General features: G+C 38.1%; 1 protein-coding gene across 3 annotated transcripts in view; it reads left to right on the top strand.

Moving 5' to 3' along the window:
- The window catches only part of DCC (DCC netrin 1 receptor), a 1,044,138-nt gene extending 1,031,629 nt beyond the window's left edge, over nt 1-12,509 (top strand). For all 3 annotated transcript variants that reach the window (XM_019721869.3, XM_074339961.2, XM_074339962.2), the window contains exons 28-29: nt 4,591-4,733; nt 8,785-12,509. In XM_019721869.3, the coding sequence (XP_019577428.3) occupies nt 4,591-4,733; nt 8,785-8,874 (233 nt within the window). In that variant the 3' untranslated portion in view covers nt 8,875-12,509. The remainder of the gene's footprint in view (nt 1-4,590; nt 4,734-8,784) is intronic.
- The last annotated feature ends 565 nt before the right edge of the window (nt 12,510-13,074 follow it).

The following is a 13,074-nucleotide window of genomic DNA, read 5'->3' on the forward strand; positions in this document are numbered from 1 at the left end:
GAACTTTTTTTTTTTTTAACCTAGAAAATACCAGTTTAAAATCCAACTGTTGTAATGTATGAGTTAAGGATTCACTTGCTTCAAATTTCTCTGGATTCATTTTTACCAATGGATTAACTAATGCTTCCTGAATCTTAAGGAGAACAAATAAATCCAAATGTAATTTTGGTATAGATAAATAGTTATATTCCCTTTCCTTGCATAATTGTTATAGCTAATAGCTTAAAGAATAAATTGTTTACCCTTTACAGACATAAAGAAATCAAGACGCAAAGAAATGAGGCTATCACAAAACTAAATAAGACTGGGGCCCCTAAGTCCCATGCTAGGACTCTGTCTCAATATTTGAAAATTTACTTGAGCACTCATTCTGTCCTTGGAATCCGTTGTATAGATCACACACATTTTATTTACTATTATGGGGCAAAAAGTAAATAACACAGGAAATCATAAACTTTTTGTCATGAAGATCAGCTTGGTCTTCAGGATTAGGGACCCCTCATCTCTCATTTGCTTACCTGCCTCTCTGAACATGACATGGGTTTCCTTGATCATATTCTGAAAGTCGGTTTTCATATTCGGGAGTTATCACAGAGAATATTGACTGCCGAGCTAAGATTATATTAAATTAACAGTTGGGGGCCATGGAAAAGATTCTAATTTTTGTCTCTCCTTTTCTTTTGCTTTGATATAGTGCTCTGATAACGTTAGTAGACATTTCATTGAAATTATTCATATTTAGACCAATCATTAACATGTCATTCTCCAAAGCAAAGAAATCAATACGAAGTCTTCTCTGTAGGCTGCTCTCTAGATCTACAAAAATAGGATAAGCTGTCAAAAAGTCTATCACTTCTTGACATTGAAGAATAGAAGTTTAAGACCTTAAAGAAAATGTTTTTCTAATGGCTACTATTTCCATTCTTTCTTTGGAAGGCTAGGACCATGGCTCTATTCCAGTGTGTCGAAACACCACCTGGCTCAGCAAAGGCTACCATGCCTTAAATCAGCCCATCACGGAGAAGAAGCATACAAAGAAGGGGGGCAGGGCTCCAAGAACAAAATGGGTATTAAACTCACTTCCGAGGGCAGTGTAGAAAAGGCCAGATAGCAACAGAGGAAGTGTAGCAAAGCCCCATGTGCCGCTAAAATCCAGGAAAGTTCAATAAGTAGGAATAGACTCAGGATAAATGGTCTCCCAATAGTAGCAATTCATCAGTAGGTAAGAGGCAGCAAAATTGTTGCCAGTGCCCTCTTTAGATTGGACCAAGCTCCCAGCCATTACTAATCCAAATGCCAGGTGATTGCACTGCTTTATCAGTTGAAGGTAGTCCATGCCATGAGACTGGTTATTTTATATAAAGGTGTTTGTTTGATTTCAATGGTGTAGAAAATGCATTCAGAATTTAGCCTTTTGGGAAGGCCACTGGTAAGGTCTCAGGCATGAGGTGAGGATTAAAAGTGGGTCCATTGACCAGTAAAAGAATACAGACAAAGGCTACAAAATCAGGACAGGAGGCAGTAACTAACACGTGGTGAACTATGAGTACATTAGTGAAGGAAGAAGCACAGCTTGGTGAGCTTATGCAGATACAGGCTTCACCAGTGCCCAAGCTTTAAACGTCTGAGGATCAGAATAGAAAATGCTGAATCTACCCAAATGCTAATATAGTGTAGGTGCGGGTTACTGCACACCCAAGGGCTGACCCACAGTGTCAGCTTTCCAACACAAGATATTTTCATGAGAATCTGGATTTTAAACATCCATTCCCCTTTACTAAAGGGAAATTTTGAGATCAAAATAATCTTATTGCCTGTTGGTAAATCTCTCCTGGGAAATTTCCCTCTTGGTCTTTTCTATAACTCCCCATTCAGGAAAAGGAAAGAAAAATATTTAAGGCCATATACTACACTAGAAAAACCTTGCTAATAATGAACTCTTAGAGACAATTCAAATTCTTCTCCTGTAGTCGAATTATATTGAAATTAATTCTACCTCGATCTCTTGGTCTCCAGGGACCTCAGTGTTCTCTTCAACAAAATAAAGAGAAAGTCACCAGGTGAACTCCTAGAACCCAAGAGATTCCAACATTCTAAATTCCTTTGAATCTGTGAATATTACTTGAGAAAAGGCAGTCACTTGAGGTTTGAACACTTTGTGTGGTATTTCAGCCAAGACAATGTCTTCAATTTCTTTTGTAAATTCACAGTGTCTTGTGTATTGTTCAATACTCAGTAGGTTCTAAATGTATAACTGTTGCCTGGACACTAGAGACAATCAATTATTATAATGATCTTCGTTCCAATGGGTTTGACTTACGGTGCTCGTTAGGCACACCTGCATCTTATTATAATAATGTAAGTGCTTCAGACACAGTAAAATACACTCTGAATCTACCCAAGTGTTTAGGATCCTGGGCAGAAAATATATCATCAGAATATATTTTTATAGAGAGAACTGTAATTTCTCTACATGTAAAACTGCAAAAAAAAAAATAAAGTAGTCAAATAAATATTAGGGAATTATATAGAACAGTCTGATGAATTCTAAAAGAATCTTTACTCTTATATGTTTCCTAATATAAAACAGGCACAAGCCTGTTTGAATTTTCTACATAATAATCTATGCCATGTCATTTATGTTATCTTATGTCACTCTCTTTGTAGAGATCTATGATAAAGTGAATCGATTTGCAATATACGGTAGACACACATTGCATGTGGTTTGTTAAGGGCTAAATTGTTATCAGAAATAGTTTAGCTTATTAAACAAATTTAAAAAGTAGATTTTGTCATCAAGGAAACCTAGGGTCAAAATTGTAGCAGAAAAGATTTGTATAAATAAAAGATACACAAAAAGTGTTGTTAAAATGCAATGGCTCTATTAAACACAGGGAAGGAAGAGACGGCTCGTGGCATGTTCTAGGAGGAACAGCGTTCTGTGGCCATTAAGCTAACCTCAGCTTTAAGGAGGACACTGTGAACATTCTAGAAGAGAAGATAAACATAATTCAGAAAATGCAACTCAAAGTAGGAGTTCAGTAGATACATTCTCAGACTTCAGCAGTGCACTATGAAGATTCCTCTTTGAACTTCGTGCTTTCCCTTAACTACTCATCTACAATATTAATGTGAATTACACATGTTCGAGCATCTGGAGGGCCATTGGATAGCATCGTTCTGCCAAGGTTTTTAGTGCCTGCCTTTGTATTTGGGTTTACAACTAAGTTGGCTCCAGGAACACTGTATTTATAGTCAGAAGCTAAAAATAAAAGGGTAGAGGTAGCTTACCATACAAACGGTTGGTTCGCATCCAATGAAGACCAGCTGGCATTACATTCTCTGGAAGAATAAAGCTTTGCCTTTTGTTTAACCAGAGAAAATTGGTAGTGAAAACTGAGCACATATGACACATCCAAAATGACTGTGACATAGCAGTCAATACCAAACTTACATGGCTCTTGTGTTTAGCCCAACAACCTACTCATCACATTAAATTAATAATGTTAACTCAAATTGTATTGTCTGTATAGGACTATGAGGGTGTATAGATCATCCTGTGGTGATAAATCATTCCAACTGCGGACTTGTGATCCTCGCAGGTTAAGAAGAGTGAAAGGATATAAATATGAATTACATGCTAGGCCATGGTTTGAGAAAAGCTGGTATTGTTAGGACGTATCATTTTTTATTTTGTCTAGCATATAGCAAATTTCTGGCCTACTAGATTGCTTATTTCCCCAATAAGCAAATGCCCCCTATTTCTCTGATTGTAGAATAATTTTTTGAGTTTTATTAACTAGAATTGTGTTTTCCAAAGTACGGTAAAAAACAACTTTTTCCCCCAAAAAATCTATAGTAGGCCAGTGGGATTATTAGAACTCTAATATCATCACTGATAATAGAAGAGAACTGAGGCAAACATCTTTCCATGGTTTAATTTAATACCTTCTAATGCTGAGGTCTTGGTTACAATGCTAAGAATGACAAAAGTCCTCAGGTACATGAGGTATACTTGCTGATTCGATAAGCCTTTATAAAATTTTTATTGTAGGCTATAGGGACAAAGTTATATTACTGCTCTAAGCTAAGCCGGATTTATAAGGCAAATTTCAGACTCACAAAGAAAAGGTAGCCATTGTTTATAGCAGACAGAAATGTCATCTAGTAGACCCAGCAATTCCTCAAATGATTTGCATGAATATTAGAATGTATTTTATTGAGAGAAATTATACTGATCAGGACAGAATAATGTCTTTTTTTTTTTTTTTTTCAAACAGAAAATTCGTAATGACTTTCTGTCAGGTTGGCCATGAGCTCCTAGGCAACCTTTCGCAGCATGATTTGAAACCCACTTGAAATTACGTATGACTGGTGAAGCGTCATCTGGAGAGGCCTAATCAGAATTTGTCTTCCATTTAGTAGAAATAAAATGAGCCCATTCATCCTGTCAGAATTCATCTCTAAACTACAGAATGAACAATAACCTAAAATCAATGCCAACCCACCGGATTTGGCTTACACACTTCAGTGATTGATCCCCAGACTGTTTCATACATTATTTTCATTACTCTGTGTTTTCTATTTCAGGGCCTACTCTTCCTAAGACTCATGTTAAAACAGCTTCTCTTGGGTTGGCTGGAAAGGCAAGATCTCCTTTGCTTCCTGTATCTGTGCCAACAGCCCCTGAAGTGTCTGAGGAAAGCCACAAAGCAGCAGAGGATCCAGCCAATGTAAGGCCATCCTTGAAGGTCACATTGTGCCAAGTGAAGTGATGACTAGGGCTGTGCAGCTCAGCCTAAGCCAACCAGCACTCTCCATTAACCGCAAGCCATCATTGCTCTTATTGTCGTTTGTTTTGTTCTGTTTTCCTGCACTTGAATATGGAGAGAAAAAATTGGGGGGGGGGGATTTATGTGAGGGATTTAGTAACTTAAAAATTACTGGTACATAAAGGCAATCTTAGAAATACATAAGCAGATAGCTACAGAATGTGTGACTTTACAGACACCTGTTATGTGTGTGTGTGTGTGTGTGTGTGTATGTGTTTATATATTTTTGTATATAATATATACAGCAGGTTCTCACATCATGTTTTGTTCAAATGTTTCATTATAACATTGTTGAGATGCTGTACAAACTTAACTCTTATTTATATATCAATTAGCCTCTGGTAAAATTGGTTTCCTTGTAAGTCATTTCACATATAATGGTGAAGTGAGGACTTAACTACATATAGATATATATTTGTAGAACCTGTTGATGACATTAAGTGAGGATTTACAGCGTGCAGGTGTGTGTGTTTCCTTCCCATGGAATGAAATGCCTTGGCATACCTGGAAATAAAACTATATAATTATTCTTTAAGATAAAAAGCAGTAACAGAAATCTATATTCTGAGGAGTTTTCTGAAGTTACATGTCACTTTTAAAGTCATAAATAGTGTAGACATATGGAACTGAGAAGAAAATACAAAGTGAAGAAATGAAGGAATGTAAGAAAAAAAGACAAGGAACTGACACATTTAGAAAATAAAAGGGGAAAGTTTATTTAATGAGAGAACAAGTTTACTAATGGAAGAAGCTAAAAAGTGATCAAATTAGAAAACTCAGAAAGCAAATCATTGACGACAAAATAAATCTAAATTTTGAGAGAACAAATATTTCTCCCAATCATATACTGTGGAAGAAATTTTAAAAGATGTTGCCTAAAATCAGTAATTGAGAAAATTTTTGAGTGCTTCTGAATATAATCCAAGAGAAAATATTTAAAAGAAGGCTAAGGAACTAAGATATCAGAAACCTTGAAAAATAAGAAGACTGGAAGGGGATAAAAACAGATTAGAATCATCTCACTTTAATGAACAATCATTTTTTCTCAATTTTATTGTTTTTAGTATTACAAGCAATGAAATATTTTAACTACTTGGAAACCATGGCGTCTGGTTACATGTATGTCTGTGAATGTTTGACAGAAGTATGTTATGTAATTAACATACTTTTGTATATTTAAAAAGATTAAAATTTATAAGACTCTAATACACTACTTGGTCAGGATATTGCTGTTTACTGCAATATTTGTTTAGTCTCCAGGTTGTTGGCCATGTCTCAAATCAGATCAAATTCGTAAATTTATATATCTCATCTTACAAGGAATCATGTCAGGTGGCCCATTTTTATACTTAAGGTTGATTCTAAGGAGTGACAGCCAAAAGTGTAATATGAAGAGCAGTAAGATTATACATTAAAGGAAATACAGAAATGGGGAAAATAATCTATATCAGTAGTATTTTATAGAAATAGTATATAAACCATGTGTGTAATTTTAAATTTTCGAGGAACCACACTAAGAGATGTAAAAACGAATAGACGAGATTAATTTGAATAATATATTTTATCTAACCCAATATTTCCAAAATATTATCATTTTAACATACAGCATATAGAAAAATTGTCAGTAAGACACTTTACATTTTTTATACTAAGTGTTCAGAATATGGTGTGTATATTATATACCAGAGGTGCCAAAACAATGTATACACATTAAAATGTATTTTGGCACCCTCTGTATGTGTGAGTGTTTGTGTGTGTGTGTATGTGTGTGTGTGTGTGTGTGTGTGTGTGTGTGTATAACATCTCAATTCAGATTATCCACATTTCAAAAATCCAATAACTACATATGGCTAGAGTTTCTGGTATTGGGTAATGAGACCCAGATAATTCAAGAAAAATAACCCAGACAACAAAGACAGCATTTGGGAAAGAAGTTACTAACTAATCACCTCACTTCAACCCCTCATCATATATAGATCAGTCTTTTGAGCCAAATTATCTACTTTTCAATCCCCATTAAGGTCTGAAGATTACACAGTAAATGACCAATGTGTTTGATACCAGGCATTTGAGTTGTTTCGTTAGTGGCTGAAGTGGCTTTGTGTCTGTTCCCCCATAAAATCTCCACCAGTGGTCTCATGAGATTAAAGGTAGTTATGTGGCAGGATTTGATATACATTCTGACCATGGTGCTGAGCAATCCTTCCTGGCCTATGCAGAACTAGAAATCAGGACTCAGACCTCAAGTTGGTTCAATATCTTAATCAAATGAATGAGCTAACGAAAAAAATAAAGTATGGCAGGTCTGTGTTAGTAAAAAAAAAAAGGGTATGTTGAGAAAGGAGAAAAAGAAATTAACATTTATTGAGCAGCTACTACTCACCAACACTGACTTGTTGAATCTTCCCAGGTGCCCAATGAGGCATGCTTGCTATTCCCATGACACATAGGGAGACAGGCTCAAAAAAGTCACGTATATCAAAGAACTGGGATTCAAATCAACACCATAACCTTGTTTACCCCACTAGCTGACCATCAAAATTACCTGGGGTGCTTTAGGAGGGAGGGAAGCAGGGAGAGAGAGAGAGAGAGAGAGAGAGAGAGAGAGAGAGAGAGAGAGAGAGAGAGAGAAGATTCTAACCCTTCATCGACCTAGGGAATCAGAATTCCCTGAGGCTAGGGCCGAGGGCCTCTGTGATAACTAACAATCCAGTATTACTAATGACATGTTTCTGGTGGCTCACAGTGAGTGTTACAGAGAGTACATTCAATGAGATTACTGCAGTTCAGCCTCTCCATTTTATCCACCAATCAAATTTTACCATAAGGTTACCTTTACAACTATACATAAAACCAACCCTAGTTTGAGGTGAGACTATTGTTCCTACACACAAACTGAAGTTGTAATCCTCAGACTTTTCATTGGTCAAGGCAAAGCCCATCACGTTCCCTCACAAAAGTGTGCCTAGCTTGTGTTACAAAGAAAAGAAACCTGGTACCGTAAATTCTGTTCACATACTCATGAGTGACCTGGGGAAAGGAAAAGGAGGTAATGTAGTGAATAGGTACCATGTGCTGGACACTGTAATAGGGACTAAACATGCCACAGGATGCTCAGAATAACCCATGAAATAGATTAGCATTATCATCGTTTTGTAGTGTCACGCAGGGTCTCAGCTCCTGCTCCCCGCACCAGAACACAGGACATGGTGAGGCCAAAAAGGGACACCCACGGAGCCGTAGACAGGGGAGCTATACCACTATATTCTCACTGGCGGCTGGAAGCAGGAACCACACAATGCGCAGCCTGCCGTCTGCTTCTCTGCCATCCAACCCCCCTTGCTAACTTCAATCTGCACTTGCTAGCTCAACCACGGCAGTTATATCAGTGGTGAATGGCTAACCGGTAACTTCTGATGGCCAACTAGCCACAGCTGATGGCCATCTACTATCCGAGCCAGCATCTTTCCTTTTGAGGCTGAGAGCCTGGAACCTGCTCTCTGGGACTCTGTCCCCACACTAGCTAAGAACTATACATCAGAGAGGTTCACTAACTTGTCTGAGACCACAGCTAGTGATTGGGGGAACTTGATTTGAAACTCTCTCTCTCTCTCTCTCTCTCTCTCTCTCTCTCTCTCTCTCTCTCTCTCTATATATATATATATATATATATATATATATATATATATATATATAATTATTATTATTATTTTTTTATGGAAGCTTTTTCCTCATTGCAGGGATGAAGTTGAAACAGTATGCAATCATTCATCACCACCTCTTTCATTACCAGCATCTTCATTCAGTGATTATTTTCTGAGTCCAGCCCTGGCTATGGGCCACTGTGTCATGCTTGAGACTACAGAGTGACCCAACCACATGGGGCCATCTTCATAAAAGGAACACGTTGACATGCACCTGTACTAACGCTTTGCTCTCGTTCTCTCTGTAGGTGTATGAACAGGATGATTTAAGTGAACAAATGGCAAGTTTGGAAGGGCTAATGAAGCAACTTAACGCCATCACAGGCTCGGCCTTTTAACATGAGTTGCTGAATTGATGAGGTGAATTTTCCAGGAACTTTGCAGCATACCAATTACCCATAAACAGCACACCTGTGTCCAAGTCCCCTAACCAATGTACAGGCCAACCTTCAGGACCACTCAGTCCCGGAAGGTCCTGAAGCAGTTCAGAAGGAATCCGCCTCCTTTCTTTCATAGGCATCAGGAATTTAAGAATGATGACTATGAAGCCCCTAAACAAAACAGAGATACAGCTCCACTGCAATGTCAAGGCTAAAACTGCTAGCATAGGCCTGGGTCTTTTCCACGGCAGTGATCACACTGTCATAACGAATGCTTATGTTTTCCTTCATCGAGGCCTGTCATTTTCTTATGTGTAGGTCTAGTCTTACAAAATGCAAGTGCATTATTTAAGCCTGTACCACGTTATGGCAACTCCGTGCGAGCTCACTGTTTTCTTTTCACCGTCAAAGTACAAAGCGCCCATGGGAATTCTCTCACTACATAGCACCAAAGGAGTGGATGTTTTCCTGACAGCACAAAAAGTAAATAGGTAAACAAACAAAAGGCAGCAAACACTTATGTTTTGTAACTCAGTCGTTCAGTTTAGCAAGTGGTGGATGTTAGCAAGCGCTGTAAAATTCACCCAATTTAGCAAGTTAAGTGTTTGTAAATCCACCCTCTTCACATTTATGTCTGGAGAACAGGAACACAAAAACCTGCAAACAGTGGCATCCTGCCAGCAGCCATCCATTTCCTGACCGAGGACACAATATACAGTCTCTTCAGACACATGGTAATTATGTGCTTAAGCTTGTCATCGGACAGTTTTCAATTTGGGTGGCTTTTGTGCCATACCATACTGTGATGACATTTCAAAGCTTGACCAAGGTCATCTTCCTCAGGAGACTGTCTGGAAGAGATCCCCCCCCTTCGCCCCGTCCCTCCCTGAGTTCTCCTTGGCAGCCAGCCTTCAGTGAGGTGGCCACCTCCACAGATCGCATGGCCTCCTGACCAACATCCCTGTAACCTTCTGCAGAGATAGCAGACTTCCTGAGAACAGGCCCCTAGGAAGGGAAGTGGAAGGCAGTTTCAAACAGTACCTTCTCTTGAGTGATGTCACTTCCACCAACAAGGTCCTCACTGACAGAGTGAGCAGTATTGGTTAAGTGGCAACTACCAGGCCCTGTTGTCAAGGGAACCTTCTACCCCACCCCGACCAACTCTCCCCCAACCTGCCCAGAGACACAGGACCTGAGGGGAGAAGCCAGTAGACACTTCTGATACATCATAACTCCAGTGGCTGCTTTTCAAAGCTGCACCTTCATTGTGAGCTAGAATTTTAAACTTTTATTGCCATGTTTATCTACAGCTTGGAACTCGGTGAAATTAAGAACATTTTGAGTGCACCCTTTTAGTTTTTCAATTTTCAGCTGCATTTGAAGTTAATCCTGTTGCAGCTGAATCGCCAAAAGAGAGCTAGTTTGCTTATTTATCAGTTAGGTGACTTGAAAACCCAGGAAGAGAGTTTCAGCTGAATTATTCCTTTCAGCTCTGCCTTTGATTTCAAGCTTGAGTAGGTCATAATTTTAAAAGAGCATGGAAGGGATAGGATCTTTACAACCTAATAGCTCCTTTTATTAGGTGGGTAATTATATATGAATCCCTGAATGAAATATTTTGAGCAAAATGGCACTGTAACAGAAGTAATAATTCAGATTATTTTTTTACAGTTTTATGTCAGGAAGGAAATCTGATGTCAGAGAGAGGGCTTGTTCAAATTGTTCATTAGAAAGTCCGGTCCATTTGTGAAATTGTTCCTTCAACAAGAGTGCTTGTTCAATTTACTAAGAATTTCTTGAAGTCCTTCTGAAGAGCTATGTGACGTTATTCTATGGGGCAAATTACCCTTGTTCAACATCTGGCTACTTAGGTCGATAACCCTCTACTGACCTGGAATGAGGCATTTCATGATATAATATTGAATTTTGCAGAAAGAGTTCCTTACTTCAGAAAAGAAAATGTTCATTACGCTAGTCTTACCTTCTCAAGGTCCTAGAATAGCTTCCCCTTTCCAATACTCACAAACAAGAAACATTCTCTGAAGGCATTTGACATCCCAGGAAGGTCATTCTGAGTGCTCAGTTTGGAATAGGCTGCAAATCTCAGACTTCAAGAGTTGAGTCACATCTTCAGTCTGTACACTCTGTCTGGACAATCAAGAGAACTAGCATTTTCACAAAATCCTAGACTCTTCTAGTCAAAGTCAATGACCTTAGAAAATAACATTTTTAGAAATACTTGAAAATACACATTGTTTTTTCAGTAGGAGGTATATTTCTGCTGTGTGCTCTTGAAACTTTCTTCATTAAACAAATACAATGGTTTATGTTAGTAATTGACAATGCTAATAAGTCTTAGCTCTATGCAGTAAATGTATAGAAGAATCCATTTAAATTCTCTCAAGAGACACTTGTGTGATTTACCCAATGGTTTTACTATGCAGTGACTTTACAACTTCTGTACCACTCTGTTCCCCACTCTCTCAAATAGTTCACATACGTGTACAACTGCTTTACCAACGTTACAGGTAGCTTTTTCATTTCCCAGTCTCCTGGTCTCTTGACAAGAAGAAATCTGTGAATACAGCAAGATAGCCTAGATTTTGCTCCTACTCCGAGTCTAGCTCATGACATACAGGGCTCTTGAAGCTCATAAATCTCTCTGACTTCCATAGGGTGATGCTTGACAGCCAACAAGCAAGACTCATTTCTCCCTGAAAAGGAAGAAAATAAAACTTGGCAGGGTGTGCTCAGCCCACACCCCCTGCACTGTGCTGAACTGTCAGGCAAGAGCTTCCTCTTGAAAAAATTTGGTATTTTTCTTTTGTATTTTATACTGATAAGAAAGCTACTTTCTTTCCTCTAGAAATTTCTGCATTTGTTAAACTCACAACAATGCACATAGCTCAAAGTGCATAAAGCATATTTGGATGATGCTCTAGCCAAAAGTTAAATATTTCTTAGTGATTCACATTCATTAAGAAACCAGTCATAGCTACCATTGTATAGAACACAATTATAAGCTTCTAGAATATATAAATAATGGAGCTCTACATTTAGGGATTATAAAATGCATACTCAATTGAACAATCTGAAAAAAGAAAAGGAAGGAAGGAAGGAAGGAAGGAAGGAAGGAAGGAAGGAAGGAAGGAAGGAAGGAAGGAAGGAAGGAAGGAGGGAAGGGAAAGAAAGAAACCTATGAAGCCAGGGATATAAGAGGTGAATTTACTCAGGCTTCCTGTCGGGTTGAATATAACATTATTCTCTTCAAAATAAGGGTTGTTCAGAATGACATTTATGTCCACTTCTCTGGAGCTGCAAAAGAAGAGCTCACCAGCATTAGTGTGTCATTTCAGATACTATTTGGAAACTACAGTTTGGGACTCACTGGCTTTTCCAATGAAGAATCCATAAGTGAGGTCTTTCTGGAAGCCTCCATAGCCTGTGCTTAAACATCGTTCCTCATTTTTATCCAGCCTTTGGATTCATCTGTCTGTCAGCTTTGTTTTCAAGAAACATCTTCAGATCTTCTCCAAATTTAATAGTCTCTCACACATGGTAGCTGGGCTGTAATTCCTACCAAAAAAAAAGAAAGAAAATGAAAAAGAAAAAAGAAGTGCATTTCTTAAGAGATCACCTTCCCATTTTAGATAAAATTGTATCTCAGACTCAGACTTCTTGTGGTTTTAGAATGTCCATTTCTAGTCCATGAGAGAGAAATAGAAAAATTCTCTGGTTTTAGGTGTGTTTGTAGAAAACAAAATCCTCTGAACTTTAAAAGAGATGTGGAACAAGGTTGCTTTTCCTCCCTCACCCAGTTTATTTCATACAACTACAGACCATCCTGAATTCGGAACAGAGGTTAGTATCCCAGCCTGTTCATAACCATGCACAGTACAGAGCCTACAGCATTCTAAAGCTACCGAAACAGTCATACACTCAAATTTACAAGCCCTCTCCTTTTTTAATCACTTGCAAAGCAACATTTTACTCATACTTTGTATTTCTCTAGTAACTTTCAGAAATTAACAGTCTGTACAGAGAAGCTTTTCATGCGATTCCAATGTTTTAAATTAAATTGAATACTTTGGAAAAAATCACAGATGGGTGTTTTATATGATATTACATTCCATAGAAAAGTATGTGCTCCTATGTCTC

This window comes from Rhinolophus sinicus, chromosome 4, assembly GCF_057876585.1.
Source record: "Rhinolophus sinicus isolate RSI-liver-muscle chromosome 4, RSI-T2T, whole genome shotgun sequence".
Taxonomy (NCBI): Eukaryota; Metazoa; Chordata; class Mammalia; order Chiroptera; family Rhinolophidae; genus Rhinolophus; species Rhinolophus sinicus.